Here is a 21,018-nt window from a genome sequence, read left to right as displayed (position 1 = left end):
GCTCTTTAGTTCCTCTTCACTTTCTGCCATTAGAGTGGTATCATCTGCATATCGTAGGTTGTTGATGTTCCTTCCAGCAATCTTAATTCCAACTTTTGATTCATCTAGCCCTGCCTTTCTCATGATGTGCTCTGCATATAAGTTAAATAGGCAAGGCGACAGTATACAGCCTTGCCGGACTCCTTTCCCAATTTTGAACCAATCAGTGGTTCCATGTCCAGTTCTCACTGTTGCTTCTTGGCCCACATATAGGTTTCTCAAGAGACAAATAAGATGGTCTGGTATGCCCATCTCTTTAAGGACTTGCCAGAGTTTGTTATGATCCACACAATCAAAGGCTTTAGCATAGTCAATGAAGCAGAAGTAGATGTTTTTCTGGAACTCTCTAGCTTTTTCCATAATCCAGCGTATGTTAGCAATTTGATCTCTAGTTCCTCTGCCTCTTCGAAATCCTGCCTGTACTTCTGGTAGTTCTTGATCCACATACTGCTGGAGTCTAGCTTGTAGGATTTTAAGCATAACTTTACTAGCATGAGAAATGAGTGCAATGGTGCGATAGTTTGAACATTCTTTGGCACTGCCTTTCTTTGGAATTGGAATGTAAACTGATCTTTTCCAATCCTGTGGCCACTGTTGAGTTTTCCAAATTTGCTGGCAAATTGAGTGTAGCACTTTTACTGCATCGTCTTTTAAGATTTTGAATAGCTCAGCTGGAATACTGTCACCTCCACTAGCTTTGTTGTTGCTCAGCTTTTCTAAGGCCCACTTCACTTCACATTCTAGGATGTCTGGCTAGTAGAATTTACTATTTAATGAGCTGTAGAAGAAAAACCTGAAAAGGTGCTACCAAGCTCCTTCTCATGTTTAATAGATTGTATCAGCCAGTTACATTTTAATTCAATACAGTATGATTTAAGCAAGCCATGGCTTAATACATTGTTATATACATCTACAATAAAACCAGTAGATTATGTTACGGATCTGAGCTGTCCAATCGTTTGCTGCTGTTATTTCTCCATACTATCTGAAGGCAGATAGTATTTTAGTGCTTATATATTTTGGGGCTATAAATCAAGTAACATTTGTAAGGCTGCATGATTCATAGATACAAGCGTCCATGTAAATGGAAACAGGCATTAAGAAGCAAGCTTTATTTATTTGTATTCCCCCTTTATTATTTTTTTACAAATATCTTAAGGCAGCAAACATATACAACGCACCTTCTACCTGTTTTTCCACTGTGAGGTGGATTTTGCTGAGAGAAAGTGTCCCAAAGTCATCTAGCTGGTTTTCATGGCTAAGGCGGGACTTGAATTCATGGTCCTCCCACCTTCTACCAGTAGCCTGGTGCTTTAACCACTAGATCAAACTGGTGCTCTACTGTTACTTTGTTAGTGGTGCAACTAACAAAGTAGCTCTCATTAGGTTCATACATGACCCTAAAGCCATTAATCACATGACCAGAGTTCAAATATTACACTAAGATAAAATAATGTTAGCTCATTTGTGGTTTAATATGCTACATAAATTCAGCCTTAATTACCAATTTTGGAGTACAGAACTCTTCCTATCATTATTTCAATAGGTTGATCTCAAGAAGTCAGTCCTAAGTAGCAATCTTGCAATGTTTAGCTATTCATCCTCTCTACCTTGTATTTTAGCTATATTTTCAGAGCATGTGGAATTTTAGGAAGATGACTATTTTCCAAATTTGGAACGGCCAGTAGGAAGAAGGTAATTGCAACCACTGGTGATTAAAAACAATGAGCTCCAAATTATTTTAAGAGCTATCTCACCAATGTCTCTTTCAAGAGGTTAGGAATCCTTTCGGCTAACTAGTGTGAGCAAATCTGACCGGCAGCCATACAGTATGCTTCTCCAACTACCTGGAGTACATCCTCAGGTTGCAGCAAAGGAATCCATCTTATAAAAATCAGATGGGGCCTTGGAAAACAGATTGAATGATAGGACACCAAGTAACTAAGTGGAAACAAGGCCCATGCTTTGATCCTAAAAATGTTAGGCAACTTCTGGGAGACATTCCCACAGTTACTTTATCAAGAGTGAAAAGTAGACGGCTAAAAAAGTAAGAGGTAAAAACCAGCAACTCCTGAGTTGCATTAGCAGTCTGATAGTCCTTCATAAACCACTTTTTTTAGCCAATCTTTAGTCATTCTTCCTATGGGCATCATTGAATCTACGCAAAGACTTCTAATCAACTGTTATCACTGTGTAGCTGATCTGCCAATTCTCTTCAAGAGTACAGATTTGTACTACATGGAATATATGTGCCAGCTTGAGACTGAAATGCAATGCAGGCTACCAAAACCATTGCCTGCAGGGTTCTTAATTTTCTTGAAAAAAAGAGAAAGAAGTTAAAACTGCCCTCTTAAGCTAGCTATCAAAGACATCTATAATGAAAAAAATATACCTAAAATTATAAGTGAGAAAATACTTGCAGGGTGTTTAAAAGAAAAATGAAATACAGAAACATTAAAATTAAAACAACAAGAACAACAAGAACAACAATCGTTGCCATACATACAGTGAAGCAACCTTGAGATTCCAGGGCTGCAGAAAACAGAAAACAGCCAAAGAAGGGGGATATCATGCATATTCAATCAAACACTAGGCTGCCTATTTCAATTTATACTGACTGGTAGAACTCTCTCATGACTGATTGTAAAGCAAATCTGAAAATTATTTAAACCAGAAATGCCAAAGCTGTAACAGCAGAATTTATATATGTAAAACAACCTGAAAAATTGCAGTGTTCAGTAAGCCTTATTTTTACAAACCCATGCTAACCTCAAAGTAATGCTAATCTAATGGCCTACATGGTAGACTTAGAAGGATTTATCTTGCATAGTAGACCCTAAACTTTAGCAATTTATTTTTTTGTCTGAACCTATCATAGTTGAACAAACCATGACTTAAAACATCTACTGTGTGAAATTAAATGGACAGGGACCTTTATTGGTACCAAACCAAGTCAATCATACTATGCTAGGATTAGACAGCTTTTCCCATTGAGGACCTTATTCCCACGAGACAATATATTAAGGAGCCAAATATATCAGTTTTGAGAAAACAAGGCCCTCCAAATCAGATTTTTCCACCTTGTAACTTTAAGATGTGTGGACTTCAACTGGCTGGGGAATTTTAAAGTTGAAGTCAACACTTCCTCTATTATTGAGTGTTGGAGGCTGACATACATTTTAGTTCACCAACTTCTGGACGGTTCCAAGATTCTCCATTAGATACTTCTTTTTTTCATTCTTTCTTCTGGAAAGAGGATTGGATCAGTTTAAAATTCAGCTCTTAAGTACTGGCGATACCAGAACATTCCCCAACATGGGATTATCTAACTGAATGGAAAAAGGAAAAAGTATTCCTAGCAATGGCCAGGATAGCAAGGAAGCTTGGGAATTGGAATCCATGCAGGTTGGGGAAGGCAATGCTATTGGGGAAATGAGACAAGCTTTCCTGATGTACAGTATCTGAGTCAAATGCAGATACAGAGGACAAATGGCACTGACAAGTCTAAACACATATTTTAAAAGGATGAACAGGAGAGCTATTTTCTTTCCATCTTTAAACTCTTTCACTGAAGATGAACACATGATAATATAAAATACATACTTGCAAATCATGTGTTGTATTTAGGGGAATTACATCAGCCATTAAGTTGGCATTTTATATTTGTAATAATGCCTCATTCAGATGTCAGTAAAATGCATGGTATAATTTTGAATTGTATATTTCTTTTAGCACTTACAGGGGGTTTTTTTGGTTGGTTTCTTACTATGTTTAGAGGACTGATTCGTAAACATTCATGTAATTAGTGCCAGCTCAAGGTATCTGGCACTCCTAGTCCACAATGGCTGAATCTGCCACCTCCCGGTGAGGTGAAGATTTGCATCTTTAAGAAAGATTCAGAAAGATGGTGCCCTCTAGGTGCCCCAGGATCATGGACTGCTTGGCCTTAGGCTAAAGCTGGCTCTGACTATAAATCATGATCATTCCTCAACCCAAGCAGGTTAGATCCATCAGTGCTACTTTTTTAACCTGGTTGCATTGTAATAGAATCATAGTTCTTCTGTAATAGAATAATAGTCCACATATTGTGGCTAGCCATGGCTTACTGAATAAATCACAGTTGGATGTGGTCATGCAGCACTGAGCCATAAACCATGGTTTAACTTACCCCATTTTTCACATGTTAGAAATTTGCAAACTGCAACGATTGGGACATACTAAACATGCTAAAACGGAAGTGAGCAAAACAGGGAATAGAAAACAAAATATGGCTAAACTTGAAGTGTGAATCTAGTGGATTCATCCTAAGCTATAATATGGATTGTTGGTTTTGGTTTAGCGTGTGAATCCAGCCAAACATGGTTAATTCTAAAAATCATGGTTATGAACAGAGTATGAAAAAAAAAATAAGTTGATGGTATGGAAAGCTGAGTGACTCTGTACCATCACAACGAAATATTCTAAATTATTATTGCATCCTTAAAATGTGCTAATGATAAGATTCTTCTAGAAATACATTAGCAGGCCATCCAATAACTCTAAATACTTTGTCAAAACATTATGTCTTATCAAAGAAAGTACTGTTCATTATGCAAAACTCCTTTCAAACTCCTTTGAGGATTATCACTTGGCAGAAATGTGTATTTCATCCTCCAGAGGACTATTATAACCATTGTATTGCAAAGCAAGCCCACTTTGGCATGGGCACCTCCCATGCTTTAAAGTACCTTAGGTACTTTCAGTTTGAATCTTCTTGTCAGGATAATGTTGAAATTTATATTTAGGCATGCATACATGACATGGAACTGTGTGTATAGAAACAGCTTTTCATGTGCACTGACTTTATGCACAATAAAGTGCATAAAGTGGGTGTGGCTTCCAACAATATTAGGAGGAAAACCAAGTTGTCTGGCCCATACTTCTTCTCTCCTCATTACCTGAAAGCTTGGGCAAACAGATAATCTTTTATAAGCCAGGTGTGATCCAAACATAAGGCCTGATTTACATATTCGGCCTGATTTATACTTTGTTCTAAGGGTTGATTTAACTGTAATTATAATATATAACAGGCCATAATTGGAAGGAAAGATAAATAGAAGACAACTGACAGCAAAATGGATGGATTCAGTTACAATGATGATGGGTACACTGTGGAAGACCAGATTAGGGACAGGACCTCCTGGAGAAAAAACTACGTATTAGTGGTCACTAAGAGTCAACTTCAACTTGATGGTACATAATCATCAATCACTTTGGGTTCAAAGCAGAGCATATCCCCTTATAACTCAAGCAGATGATCCTTTCCTCATTTCATTTCCTCTAGATCAGGGGTGTCAAACTGCCAGCCCGTGGGTCGGATGCGTCATGGCGAAACCACGCCCACCCCATTGCCGGCAATGGGGGAAAAAAGTCACGATATGTCACGATACATCAAATGATGTTGTGAGTTTGACACCCCTACTCTAGATGAATGGACCTCACCTTCCACAATTGCCAGCCAGAAAGATTACCCTTCTGAAGGGCACCAGGTTGGGGAAGGCTGGATCTGCTCTGTTTGAGAGTGACTAGAAATACACTTAGGGATTCATTGGATAATCCCATATTTTTTCCTGCCATATAAATATTAGTTAGAATATGATGCGACATGTGATGCGACACCCAGAAAAATACGGCATACTCCATTTAATCCTCCAGGGAAAGATTGGAGGCAAATGAGGTCCAGGCAGAAGAAGAACATCGTGGCTTTAAAATCTAAGGGACTGGTTTGGACAAAACTCAGCAGCACTTTTTCGTGTGGCTGCTGATAAAAATAGGTTCAGTGACATGATCGCCAATGTCCAGTAATGGATATGGCACAAGAAGAAGATATAAATATTGGTCAAATCACAGTAAACCACAATGTTGTTTATTTGGTTTTGGCTCCCATCTATTCTGGTTTGTTATACAGACCTTTATGGATGTTTGACAAATCATGGATTAACATGATGTTTAAATCTAGACTTACAAATACTTTGTATCAAATCTCCCATTGCATGGCTTGTGCATTCCCCCCAAAAAAATAAATACAAATCTTTTCATGTTTTAAATTTCATGTTAATTGATTAATTTTATATTTTAAATATTTTATTTATTTGCATGACTGTAATAATCCCCCCCAAGACATGTAACCTTTTCATCAGAGATCATCGTGGTCCTGTCAGACGTTTTTCAGTGTCACAGCTCCCTCTTCTGAAAAATAACCATGATCCTTCCCACTGCCCCCGCCCCCCCAAAAAAAAACAACAACCCAGAAAAGTTACTAAGGAATATTAGTTTGGAGAAGATGAAAAAATTAAGCCCTGCTTTTTGAGGACTTTAGAGGAATGAAATTTCCTTAGCCCCCTTTCCTCCTCACCCCTCCTTTTTTGATGGAGTTTTTCAGAGATTATAAGAATAAAAAAATTAAGGTCTTTATTTGGACACTTAAGCTCCCCAAATACCAGAATGGTATATTTTTTGTGCTGTTGAGTTAGTGATGGCAGAGCTATTATTGGCTATGTAAAGATCCATCTTGGAAACTACTAATAGTATACCTAAGGCTTATCTTCCTCTTATTCTGCATTATTCCCTTTGTTTTTATTTTTTTCCTCCAATTGAACATTGCTTAAATAATCAGGGCCTTTAAAGAACCAATGGTAAAAAAAAAATCTAACACTGTGCATTATAGTTTACTGTAGTTAGTTATCAGCCATTCTTGTCTGAGAGTAAAGTGAGAAATTTAATAAATTCTTAGGATAAGACCTATTATCAAACTTAGCCCAAATTATATGGTGAAATTGTTCAACTGGTTTAAGGGAGACTAGATCCTGGCTGTAAGTTCACCATGAACTCTGAACCATATACTCTTTCTCAGCCCAGCCATTTTCATAGGTAGAAGACAAAATTAGGAAAGACGAAGTCAATAAACTTCTAGAAGAAAGTGAGATATAAATGTAATACATTTTTAAAAGTATTTTATTGGGACAATTTATAGAATTGCAAGCATAAAGGTCTCTCCTGCTACAAAAAAATAAGAATAGCACTGCTACATAATAAACCAAAATATTTATCTAGTCCAGAATCCTATTCCTCTGTGGCTAATCAGAAGCTCCTGAGAGGCCTATCGGCAGGACAGAAATCTGAGCATCTTTGCTTCACTGTCAGCAACCACTAGTATTTGAAATTCTTTTATTTCTGTTGAGAGATTATATAAGCTAGATTCACACCTTGCCAAACCACCATTTTGGAATCATCATCCATAGACTAAGCCACAGACTAAGCTGTGTTTACTCAACACACTGCAGCATATTGAACATAGATACTTAGCATAGTGTAGGAACTGAGTCATAATATAATGGATATACCATAGCACAATATAAATAGCTTCATTTCACTTCTATTTGTCAAGTTCCTTTGCAAATGCTCCTGTTTGGTGGACATCATGTTGATACAGATCTTATAGAAGGGAATTCTACATTTCTTGACATATTTTTCCTTATCTGTCCCAAATTCTTCACCATCAACATTACTTAGGTGATTCTGGATACCAGCTTTTGTTGTGCTTTGTTGAATTTGGTTGATCTTTAAAAAACTAAGCTAGTCCTCAAATGGAGACTGCCATTTGAAAAGTCACCAGAAGCTAAGTCTCAAAGGTGATTTTTCAAAAGGCAACTGGACATTCTTTGTTTTTCTTGAAGACGTTTTGCGTCTCATCCAACTGAAGAAGCTTCTTGGCTGAGAAATTAAATGTCTAGTTGCCTTTTGTAAAAGCACCTTTGGGACAACTTTGGGACAACTGTGACGGAATGATTGAGAATCTCTATACACAACCAGAAGCTAAGCTTTATTTGAGGAAGTCTTAAGTTTCCCTATACAGTATCTTTGTTATATTTCTGTTATGTTCTTTTCTTCTCAGTTCCAAATGCCAAATATCCATTTCTTCATCAGGAATATATTCCAGCTCTTAGATCAACTGGGTTGTACCTCTCCTTTTCCCATTTTTCCAAAAGCTTGTTGGCAGTTTATTTATTTAGAAAATTTATTGGCTGCCAATCTTACCTCAGGGTAAGCAGAACTGCACCCAGGACTGTTAGGATGGCTTTCCCCAGATATTACATTAACAGTAATGCACAAGTTCCGATTAATCACCAACATTTTACAAAGCACACAGTTAACTCTAAAATTCACATGTTGTAGGAATGGATAACATGAAAGGAAGAAAAAGTACCAGCTGCAATAATGAATACAGCTGACCTCCTCTGGCTATAAAATATACCAATAAGTAAATATATTTGGACTGCAAGGCGATCAAACCGGTCAGTCCTAGGGGAGATCAACCCTGACTGCTCTTTAGAAGGCCAGATCCTGAAGCTAAAACTCAAATACTTTGGCCACCTAATGAGAAGGAAGGACTCACTGGAGAAGAGCTCAATGCTGGGAAAGATTGAGGGCAAGAGAAGAATGGGACGACAGAGAATGAGGTGGCTGGATGGAGTCACTGAAGCAGTAGGCGTGAGCTTAAATGGACTCCAGAAGATGGTAGAGGACAGGATGGCCCTACGTTGTCCATAGGGTCGCGATGGGTCGGACACGACTTCGCAGCTAACAACAACAACAACAACAACTATATTTGTGGTTTTTATTGATTGGTGTATGTATTTATGTGTTTCCGTGAGATGGGCATCAGTGACTTTAGCTTTTGCTCTTTTTTGGCCATCTAAGGCCACCAGATCTTAAGAAGTTCTGAACTTAAGAAGAGCTGAAGATGAATCAGACCTTACATTCATCTGCTTGAGCATCCTGTACCGCAGTAGCTCCTAAGTCCAGGCTCCAGAGCCATTAAGCACCTTCCAGCAACCTCTATTTTAAATGAGCTGTCTTCCAGCTAATAACCGAAGACATCAATATGGGACATTGTAGGAGAAAAGCAGGACCCCTTTATAGCAGACCAAAATCCAAAGAAGTCCACATTTTATTAAAAGGCATCAGCTCCCTTCCTAAGAGGCCTCCGTTCAGCCACTCCATGCCTCTGAAGAGAGGAGCCGTGGGTCGTGAAAAGTTAATGCTTCCTGTTACTCCTATGCAGGGCTTTTTTTCCCTCATAGAACGCTCAGAACGGAGTTCCGGCATCTTTTTTGGATGGAACCTTGTAGGGTAGGCAAGGCAGGTTGTATGACATGTGTGAGTTCCGGCACCTTTTTCTTTTACCAAAAAAAGCACTGAGGACTGGCTGGCCGTCAATATCAGTAGCCATGGCGAGCTTGATTCTCTAGGAACCGAGCCAGTCCTCTTTAAAAGCCATCCGTGGCGGCTACCAGGTGCACAGGCGACGGCAGCCCGTTCCAGAGTTTGAAAGCTGCGCTCGAGGAAATATGGCAGGGGTCTTCAAACTTGGCCCTTTGATGACTTGTGGACTTCAACTCCCAGAATTCCTCAGCCAGCGTATACCTGGCTGAGGAATTCTGGGAGTTGAAGTCCACAAGTCATAAAAAGGACCAAGTTTGAAGAGGCCTGAAATATGGCATCCACCGATGCGGAGCCTCCCTGCCTTTGGTCCTCTAGTCCAGCGTCCTCGCTTCGCCGCTCCACGCTTTGCGCTTCGAGATGCTCAAAGGCGGCACCCCGTGCAGGCTGGCCGCCTCATATGCCTCCCCCGCGAAGGGCAGCCGGCATCTGCCGGGAACTCAGCCGCGGAGCGTCTCTCTTGCCCCTTTGGGAGGTTGGGCCGGGCGGGGGCCCGGCCCAACCTCCCAGAGGGGCAAGAGAGACGCTCCGCGGCTGAGTTCCCGGCAGATGCCGGCTGCCCTTCGCCCACCTCCGGGAGGACCCGGCTCGGAGGCGTTAGGAAGGCGGAGAAGCAGGCGGCCTCTCCGCGGCGGGAGATGCGGTAGAGCGTAGCGCCACCTACTGGCCGCCGCAATAGCCGCAATAGCCGCGCGGGAGCGGCGCTCCTCGCCGAGCCGCTTTATAAGAGAAGGGGCGCCAAGAAGGAGCCCGCAACTCGCTTCGCCCACGGGAGCCGCACTTCGCTCCTCCACCTCCCCGCCCGACCTGGCTCCTGTCCTGCCAGGGGCGCCAAGGCGACCCCGGCCTGCCTCGGCAGCGGGGGACGGGCAGCCCCGCTTCGCCCAACCGACCCCACGTGGTTCCCGAAGCCGGCTCGGTTCGCCGGAGCCGAGCGCTGGCTCGACCTGAGGCGGCTGGGGCTGCTCCCCGCCGGCCGTCGCTCGCTCCGCCGGCTAGTGGTGGACGGGGAGGAAAACGCCACCTAGCCGGGCGGGAGACGCGCCGCGTCTGCTCGGGCGTGGGTGCCTCGGTTCCAGCCCGGCGGCGTCTCTCCTTCGGGCTGCGGCAACGTTGGCAGGTCCGCTATTTCCAGCGCTTCTCGGACGGGCCGAGCGGCGCGGCGGTTCTTCGAGCCCCTCGGAGCTTCCCACGGATCTTAGCGGAGAGTCACCTTAATTTAAACCAGCGGGGCTTGTGCCGAATCCACGTGCACGGGATTACCGCTGCCTTGGAAGCGGCGGCGGCTTCCCGGGCTCGGGTCGCGGGCGGTCCTTGCCTCCGGCCGGGCGGCTCTGCGGACCGCCGACGCTCGTTGCCCTACCTGGGGTGTGTGTGTAAAACTCGCGGGGCTTCTTAGCCGCCCGGTCGAACTCCGAGCCTCTTAAGGAAGGCCGGGCAGCCGGAGCCCCGCCGAGTTGGAAGGGGCTCCCTCCGGCAGCGCGCTTTGCCTCCTCGGAAGTCCTCCCGGTTGACTCCTGGGGGGTTGACCCTCCGGGCGGTCAGCCTGGAGTTGCCGTCTTAAAGCCACCAGTCTGTATGAATGTCGTGTTCTCAACCTCTCTTGCGCTTCCAGATCGGCCGGAGATGCTCGGAGTTGGCCGGACTCGACGAAGAGGCTCGGCCGGCGTGCGGGTCTGAGCGGCTCCCGACGCCGTCTCCCCTTTTCGCCTGTCACCTCGCCGTCCCGAGGGAAGGGAAGGAGGGCGGCCCCCGTGACTCCCCAGCGCCGCTACCGGCGGCCGAACCTCCGCTTTTTCCCTGCCTGGTGAATCTCCAGTTCCCGGAGCTGAAGGATGCAGTTTCGCCTCTTCTCCTTTGCTTTGATCGTCCTAAACTGTATGGATTACAGCCACTGTCAAGGCGGCCGGTTGAGACGCGGCAAGAGAGGTGAGCCACCTCTTCCTCCATCTCTGCCCTTCTCCATCCAATGGGCAGCTCATCCTTCCTTCCTTCCTTTGGCTTGCTTATCTCCCCTTTTAACCGGAATAGATGGATTCTTCTTTGTAAGCTTTGATGTGATTTAAAATTGGGGTGGGCTGGGTGGGAAGTGGACAAGGCTCCTGGAAGTTCCGTTTTCCTCTTTCATGGAGAAAGAGAACCTTCCTCCCCCCCAGTCCCTTCCTTTAAAAGCTTCCCACCACAAAAAAGGGAGACCCCCACATAGGTGCAACATATTCTGCTTGGCTGCTGTTACTACTTGCTACTGTATTAAGATTCTCAGCCACAAAACGGTACCAAAACCCCGGAAAAAGTTAACAACCAACTTGTTGAGAAAATGTATTCTCTGAACGTCCTTTAATTTCATTTGGTCCATCTGATTTCAATACCACAGTCCGGCAGTCCTAATTTCCGGCTCAGGCTGAATCATATAAAGTTTGCTCTTGCGTAAATGAAGCAAACACTAATAGAAAATATGTGCCAAGTAAATAGCCAAGCAGGTGCCATATAGAGCCTTTACAGCCTTGCTGTGCCTCTACCCCCCAAAAAATTGGGATTGCAGGTAAAGATGTATGCCAATAAAGGAGAATATTTATAGCTCTGGGTTGAAATGAGGCTTCCTTGGTGCTCTTTGATATTGGTTGCTTTCTTGCAGGCATTTCATTACCCAAACTAAGTATCATCATCAGTGCTAGTGCAAGCTTGCCATTGAAATGGAATGATCTATCTCTGTGTATGATCTGTTGTAATTGCGGACATGTCAAATAAATATTTCCCCATACCCCACTTCCCTTTGATGCTTCTTGATCCTTTTGATGTGTGTTGCAAACTGAAGTGTAGAATAATCTCTGAAGCTGGGGGGACCTGCGGAATTATGGGGTGACAAGGATTCCAAGTAAATTTGCATGGCATTTGCATGACCATGAAGACAGTGAAAGCCCCCCACAGAAGCAATGGAAGCTCACTGCTGATAATGATTTTGCCCATCCTGTACTTAATTGTGATATTCCCATTTTCTCTTGGGAGATCTGACAAAGGACAAGGTTGGCGAGAATCCTGAATTAAATTGTAAAATATTCTGCACTTGGGTACACCTGTAAGAAATAGAAGGCTTCACATATGAAAATACCATGAAGAGCTAATTTGTGATATTTTGAGAGAGCATTCGCAATATTGAGCATCATTTTGTCTTAATTGTGCTATTAAAAGCAAACCTTTCCCAGAGTTTTGTTTTTGAAGTCCTATTGATAGTTTTCCTCTGGGTTGTGCAAGCAGAAGATGGTCAAATTGGTATTTGACTTGAGAGTCAAAATGCTGAACAAAGAGAGAAAGCAAATCCGCTGTGAATGGTAGAACTAGTAACTGTTGCCTACTGCAGATGTTGCACCAGAATGTGGTGTCTGTTGATTTTTGCACTTTGCTTCTCCATTGTATTTATAATTTCCTCTTAAACTTTGAAGACTCCAGTCAAACTAGCCAGCTAGTTGAATATAAAATTTACTGTTGGTCCTATCTATAAACTAGTGACTAATATCTTCTTCATTTGCTAAACTCAGGCTGAAAGTTGTATTCACTGTTCTGTTTTTCTGCTGCTGCTGCTGCTGCTGCTGTTGTTGTTGTTGTTGTTGTTGTTGTTGTTGTTGTTGTTGTTGTTATTATTATTATTATTATTATTATTATTATTATTATTATTATTATTATTATTATAGAACTCAGTACTTTGCTATCCATGATGTCACTTTTCCATCAGGACTGGCTAGCCAGCAGTTTACTACTTTATCATTTCCTACTTGCTTACACTGCATTCTAGGGTTTGACCCACTTCCCTACAGTTTTAGGCTTGTTTTACAGCTGGAATAAAGGGAATATCTACTAATAATTCAAATAAGTCCTTTATGTCACAGTATTAGGGAGACAATAAAACGGTCAGGCAACCTCTCTGTAATGGTTCTTTTCACCTTCATTCATGTAGTTGTCTAGAAATAGTTTTGAACATGCACAGATGACCATGTGCAAGTGGATGTTAAAAACAGCAGTGACATTAGACCACCGCAGAAACAAAATTCCACCTCCCTTTTCTATTTCCTGAAAGAGAATTTAGTATCAAAATTTCATTCTAAAAGAGAAAATAATGTTGGTGACATTTTCATGGAATAGGTGATATTTTTGCACTGATTGAATTATAAGGTGGTCTGAGGGCATGTGTGAATAGCCTGTTTGTGCAGTACAAGCCACTCACTGATGCCCTGCAGCTTCTGTGTCAGTTCTTGCACTTCAGTTTAACTCCTGGGTGGTGGGGGGAGAAGTTACATGAACAGCCAGGGAGACTTCAAATGATGTCCAACAGAAAAGCTGCCGCAGTCCCATCTACTAAGTTCCACCGTCAGATAGGCTAAAACGCACCAGCGAGATCTCTTGGAAAAAAGTTCTCAAATACCGGTACCTTAAAACATTGGTAGCAAAAAAAAAATCATGGTGAGGGAGGGTTTTTTAAAAATTATAAGGCAGCTTGTAAACACAAACAGTTCCCTGAAAGTATCTTTGACTAAAAATTGCATTTGTTTCTTGCTGTTTAGTCATTGAACTGGTATGGGTTAGGAGAGGAAAGCAAGTGTTGAATTGCTTACGGGCTTGGGTTTCTTCATGAAGGGTTAGTTGCCCTTAGAGTAAAAAAAACCCATATCTTTTTACAAAAAAAAAATTTCACATTGCAAAATGTGAAACAGAAAGTATGGGTTTCTTAAAGCTTCCTGTGTCCTTTAAATTATTCACACTGATTGTAATAGTGCAGGCTACTTTATGATGGGATATATGTTTATAAGGTCCTTCTGTCCTAGGATATTCATGTGGGTTATTTAACCTGTGGAGACCTGCAGTAATATGTCATATAGGCTGCAATGTCTTGCATTTTTGCCTTAAGATATCTGCTATATTGGAATTCTAAACCCATAATTTTCAGATTGACTCAGCAGAACAAACTGAAAGTATTCTATACCTGAAATACATCATAAAGGGGAGACTACTGTGTTTATATTTTTCTTGGAATCAAGTTTCAGTAAACTTATTTCTGATTAAACAAATTCAAGATTATAGTGTTATATTTCTAAGACAATAAAGCCATGGTATTCCAGCCCTTTCTATGAGTTATCCAGTTAATGAGATTACTTGTTGTTGTTGATATTAGACTGTTTGAATGGTCCTCCCTGCTGAAGACTGAAGAAGAGAAATTTGTTCCTTTGCAATATTCTAAAGGATATAGTGCTCTTGCCACAAAACTTTAACCTCAAATGGGCAATTGGCACTTTCATTTTGTGTGTCACTGGAAATGGAAATCATGTATTCCAATGATTGTTGGATTAACATCTCATGTAATAATGAGGCCAAATGGTTGTTAAATTATTGCATTATTTTCTTCTAAACTAACAGAAAAAAATGTAGTGCCCATGGGCTATGAATGTGCTCTCACAACAGTATATGATACGTAAATTGAAGGCCATTCGCTCATTCTTCTTGATTAATTTTGAGCCCGACAATGTTATGGGTTGATTAGGCCTTTGAAGTAATGACATTTTTTGACTTTGATTAAATTTGTGGGCAGATGCTATGAAAGCCTGTTTTAAATCTTGGTCAGTTCTTTTATCAGTTCAGTTGTTTTCTGCCAAGTTTTGAGCATGGGATCATTTGCTTTGTAGCTGTTATGGTTACAAAGCCATGGTTTAGTTTAGATGAGGCTCTCAGTAAAGATAGCCAGAAAGAGGAGCTCACACTATTCTTGATTATTGGATGCTACATTAATATGAAGTTAAAAAAATGTGTCTGGTTAGTTTCTGGGATCTTATATCTGAAGTTGTGGTGAGACTGTGTTGTTACTACCTCTGTTTAGAAGGCCTAAACAAGGCTTGTATTTGTTCAAATAAATCTTCCCTAGCAGCATACTAGGACTCTAGAAATGACATAAGATTACTTAAATGCTGTTTTGCTAGAACTACATTAGTCAATACTGAGATGAGTTAAGAGTTCAGTTTAAAACAGATATTCATAGAAGCAGGCTAATCTTATGGCACAATGCCATTGATATTTTAATGTTTCACTTAGTAATCTATTTCTGTCAACAAAAAACTGCAGCTGGTGGAACCAGCTGAACATTATGACTGTAAGTCTGTGTAGATCATAAAGTTGTTATACTTTTATTTCAGTTGATCTTGGAAAAGGTTTGTAGAAACTATATATTCAACTTCTTACTTCATAAAGGAAATCTTGATTAAAATATAGTGGACATATAGTCCACCAATATTTTTCTTTGTTGGGTATTTCCAAAGCTTGATAGTACAATTTTCAAACCAGGTTGCTGTTTTATTTAACATGAATATCCCCAACTTGATGTCTTCAAGGTTTATTGGAGTGTGACTTCCATCATCTCTAGCATAGCCAACGAGATGTAAATTATGTAGGGTTTTTTTTCACTCTTTAGAAAATGCTTTTCTTTCTTTCTATCTCCCCAATCCCAATCCCAAACTAAAGTTATTCAATATTTTATTTTATTGCAAATGACAGCAATTGTACATTTTTTCTTTAATGAGCTGTGCTTAAAAAGAAATCCATATGCTGTATCTTTAATTAAATATGGAATTATTGTAGACCTCAGGCTAGACAGTAAGGGACGATAGTAAAAAATCCTGCATTTTACAAGCAGTTTTAAGAACTGTATTGCAAGAATTTAGACATTAAGCCATGTTTTGCAAATTATGCCCCTCCTTCCTCCCATCTCACTTGGAAAAAAAATCTCCATAAGCTGGTTTTAATTGATGCCATGTTCCCTGGTTGATCTTAGATGAGCAATTGTGCTTCTGGAATGAAAAGCTGGTCTAAAAGCAGTTGTATCCAAGTTAGCTCCTTGTTGGATGTTTAGCTGTTGGCCAAATAGAATTGGTGTTGACAGTTGACTTATCTGGTGTCTCTTTATAGCGTCAGTCTGGGCATTTGTTACATTGAATTATGTTAAAATGTGATGTGTTTAGCTAATTTAAAGAAATGAGCTTGAGGATGTTCAGGGCTAATTTGAGTATATAACTGGAATTGTGTGCAAATGCTAAAATGAAAACTGCTCTACACATACTTGCATGCATACAGATGCCTCATCTGCAAAGAAATGTGTGCGTACTGGGAGTTAGATCTACCCTGGCATACCACTGGGCCTTGTGTCCATAATGACTTTTTGCAAATGAAATAGCTTTCCTGGAATAGAGTAGCTCCTTGGAGAGGTCTCACCCAATTAAGAAAGGCAAGTGTATCATTTTTTTTGAAGTAAGGCTTTTTAAAAAGGGTCTATTTATTTAAAAAACACAAAATGTTGGAATATGAATGCATTGGTATTTATGTACAAGGCAAATGTTTTTTTAAATATTATTCTGAGTAGTTATGGTGGCTTCACGATGTGCAATTTCTGCAAATAATCCTTTTTGTTTGTGCTCTTAGCCATATATTGGAGGGCTTTTAGTGAATTTGTACAATGTGTCGAGATATAGTTATATGGAGAGTTCACATACATGTTATATTTTTTATGCTTGGCTGCATCACAGCCAAAGAGTCCTAGTTCAGGTCTGAATAGAAGGAAGTTATTTTGGGAAGGTGAAATTTAGGATAGGAAAATCCTAAATGGGGAAAACACTACTTTCTTACTGCTATTTTAAAACTTGCTAATCCCATCATAGTTTTTCTTCCTAACAGGATTTCAAACGTATTTTTAATTTGTAGAAAAACAACACGAGAAGAAAAGGTTAAGTGTTCTCCTATCCTTTGAAAAGCTCTTTCTTCTTTCTTTCTTTCTTTCTTTCTTTCTTTCTTTCTTTCTTTCTTTCTTTCTTTCTTTCTTTCTTTCTTTCTTTCTTTCTTTCTTTCTTCTTTCTTTCTTTCTTTCTTTCTTTTAAAAAAGCAAGACTCTTTTCCATACATTAGGGTAGTGTTCTCCAAAGTGGTCAAGGGTTGATGGAACTATCCATCGTTCTCTATTCGCTTACCATTTGTTGTTGTTAGTATTTTTAGTGAAACTAGTATTTCATTATTTTCATGTAATGTGGAAAGTTGATGATCAATCTGCAGCTTCATGAACAGGAGGATGAGATGAAGAATTTGGAGAGCCTTGCATTGGCAAAATATGGGTAGCCCTTAGATCTTTTACACATTACACTTTTTCTAGAATTATCAGGTCTTTTGGGTGATGTGCACTTCCAGTTTGTTAAGGCATGGACTAGAATTGTAGAGGTCTTCACGTGTGGAAGCTCAGGCCAGACATATTCTTTTAACCCAGCACAATCCACAGACTCGTTGTGAGGAAAAATATGTCACTCCCTGGCTCCTAGAGGAAAGGGGAGATACAACAAACAAAGAGAGGCAGGGAACGTTATACGTCCCATCTCCTAAGGAGGTCCATATAGCACAGGGGTCTTCAAACTTGGCCCTTTTATGACTTGTGGACTTCAACTCCCAGAATTCCTCAGCCAGGCACGCTGACTGAGGGATTCTGGGAGTTGAAGTCCACAAGTCATAAAAGGGCCAAGTTTGAACACCCTTGATCTAGCAGGACCAAGAATAAAGGTCTTCTCCGGGCTGGCTCTTTACCTGTGGAACATCATCCTCATTGAGAGAAGATTGCCCCCCCATACACTTTGACATTCTTTCCCAAGGTCCTGAAGACATGGTTTTACCAACAAGCCTGGGGATCCCAGAGTGAGATGAAACCCATTAAATGGCTCATTTCATTGTTGTCGCCAGGAGAGTGGGAGGTTATCATTTTTTAAATTGCTGTTGTATTGGGCTTTTATCCTTGTAAGATGCCCAGAGTCACGGAGAATGATATGGGTGGTCATATAAATTTTCATAAGTAAAGACAAATGGAAGGTACCAAGTTGAAGAAGGCTGCTTCAAGATGCTATGTTTGGATTCAACATATAGTTTTAACTAAAACAATAGGAAACACACTTGCCGTGAAACACAAAAATAAAACATTCAAAGTTATATATAGCAAGAATACGATTACTTCGGTTTTATAGAACAGTTGAAAACGCTTGCATTTCGAAGGACTCTTTTTCAGTCTTGGTGTTTTAAGAGCCAGGAAAAATAAAGGGTTGGGGAGGAAGAAGGGGGAAAAAAGTGGCTGATCGGTGAACCGTGCTCCAATTTTTTCTCACCATCTTGCCTGTTGAAAGATTTCTGGAAACTGAAAGGTTTTAGCTATTTTGCAAAATGTCAATTGGCCTAATGTAAGTTTTGGCTCTGTGGATTTTGGATCATGTATGGAGTTTCTACAATTAGCATTTCTTGATTTCTCAGGAGGTTTTACATATACTGATCTCCATGATACATACCGCTGAAGCAGGCTGGGCAATTTCCACTTCAAAATTAGTTTTATAACAGGTTGGTGAAAAGGAAAAAAATAAAATAAGAGGCATAGTACATGGAAGATGGTGTCATGGACAGCTGAATCCAACGACTATGGAACAAGACTCCTAGGATTTTGCTGAACCTTTCAAAACTGACAAATAAGTTTGGCATCCTTACTGCACTGAAATTGGTTTTTCTGTTTAAAAAATATTGTGTGGCAATTAGAAGCCACACTCATTTAATGTGTCAGCACAAGAACTCTGTGGTTTGTTTGGCTTTTAAAATACAAAGTGGAATACAATAAATATAGAGGGAGACATTTTGGTACTGGAAGTGAATTTTGACTAGTCCGTTTGGCTTGCAGAGATGGAAACACCCACATTAATTATAGATTGTATTTTATGCTCACTTACCTGCATATAAACCTTAATAAGGATTATTCTTGTTTTACTATGGCTATAATCACCAGGCACTAGATTAATATGTAGGAGTGAGTCTATAGACTCAGATCCCTAACCCTCTAGATTTGCCTGCATGGCTTTTAAGCTTTTGCTGCTAATCTATTCCAATGTTCCATTTACCCTTTGCTACCATTACAATCTAACACACACCTCTTTTTGTTGTTAAAAACAATTGCAACAACATTAGACTCTTTATAGTGAACAAGCAAAGCATAATTGATGCTCTTATCTTGATTGAGAAGCGAGAATCTCTTCCTCCAAGGGACAACTTTGATCCTTGCTTGCTTTCATTATGCTTTTCCAGAGGGTCTTTTAAACTGTTTACAGTTAAAAATGATAAAATAATAAAAAATATAAAATAGGGTTTTTTTCCCTTTTAGGAATAGAAATTTCATAAAGGGATCACTAGGTTTTACAGAGGGAGATTCAAACTTAAAATGAGGGATTTCAAGTGACGGACAAGCTCTCGGAATGCCCAGTCACTAGAGATTTTCAAACAAACATTGCACAGCCCTTTGAATGGGATGGTTTGAAGATTCCTGATCTGGGCAATGCATTGGAGTAGAACAGGGCTCCTCAAACGTGGCCACTTTAAGACTTGTGGACTTCAACTCCCAGAATTCCCATGCCAGCATGGCGAAGAAGGGACTAGAAGGCCTTCAAGGTCATTTCCAACCCTATGAGACTACGATTTACCTACAGGTAGTCCTTGATTTAGGACCACAACTGGGATTTAAATTTTCATTGCTAAGCCATGTGATTGTTAAGTGAGTCATCCCATGACTGCATCACGTTTTATGACTGTTTTTTTGCGATGAAGGTCACAAATGGCAATCAGACAATATCAGGATTCTGCAACCATTATAAATATATTCTGTGGTTGCCAAGTGTCTGAATTGTGATCACGTGACTGTGGGTCACTTGCAATGCTCAAATGTGTGAGGTGTGGTCATAGGTCACTTTTTTCAGCACTATTAACGCTTCAAGCGATTGCTAAATAAATGGTCCAAAATTGAAAATGAGCCTTACTTCATTTTTAGGGTAAAGTTCGCTCTTTCTGGCAAGGAAGATGACACTGGAGTGATTAAGAGAGATTTCACCGGATGTAATGAATTTCTGTAACCTCTCTCTCTCACACACACGCACCCAGTGTAACACCTGATCACACCATCAAGGAAAACAGACTTGACCCTACAAGAAAAAAACAACAACACTTCAGTTAAAGTTGGAAAGTTTTGCTGGCAGGATTTACTTTTGAATAACCAAGATCGTGGCCATAGGGACTGTGTTAAGTGCTTGTGTGAGAGTTTGATTTTTGTTTGGCTTCCATTAGTTGTCAAAGACCCTGTCCTCCATCCCTGTAGGTGTCATGTATAAGATCATTATCACATGACTCAATATTACTAGCATTGCAAGTGATAGTATTGGCCTGAAAATGTAGCTTTTCTCTCCCAAACTAGGATTTCAGGATCTACAGTATATGGGTTGAAAGCCAGCAGACCAATTATGAAGAAAAAGCCATCCCCTGACTCTACTCTATTTTGATTGCACTTTCCAGTGCTTGCTTTCCAAATTGGTTAATGCACTGATGTCTTTATGAATTCCTAATGCATTATTGGATGAGGGTTGCCTGGATCATTTTGCGGTCCAGTGGTGATGCTTGGGGAATTTGCAGCCTTTTGATTGACACATCTGGCTGCAGTTCAACAAGTACTTTCAAAGAGTTTTAAGATGCTTCTTCTTAATCCTCCTGTGACCTGAAATCAAAATAATAGTAGACTTTGTTTCTGTATCTCTAGATAAACCATATCAAAGGTGTGATGGCAATGAGTTCCTTGCTGAAACAGAAAACTACCCTTTGAAGAGCTTCATTGAAAGTGATCTCTTGGGCTGCAGA

The 21,018-nt window shown here is 40.5% G+C and overlaps 1 protein-coding gene across 2 annotated transcripts in view; it reads left to right on the top strand.

Moving 5' to 3' along the window:
• Positions 1-11,135: 11,135 nt before the first annotated feature.
• Positions 11,136-21,018, top strand: part of RSPO2 (R-spondin 2) — a gene marked incomplete at its 5' end in the record, with an annotated part of 119,736 nt that continues 109,853 nt past the window's right edge. For both annotated transcript variants that reach the window (XM_081326017.1, XM_081326016.1), the window contains one exon: positions 11,136-11,229. In XM_081326017.1, the coding sequence (XP_081182143.1) occupies positions 11,136-11,229 (94 nt within the window). The remainder of the gene's footprint in view (positions 11,230-21,018) is intronic.

Source organism: Vipera berus, assembly GCF_964194415.1.
Source record: "Vipera berus genome assembly, chromosome: 3".
In the NCBI taxonomy this organism is placed as follows: domain Eukaryota; kingdom Metazoa; phylum Chordata; class Lepidosauria; order Squamata; family Viperidae; genus Vipera; species Vipera berus.
Note: the sequence above shows the minus strand (reverse complement) of the source record. Positions and strands in the feature narration are given on the sequence as shown.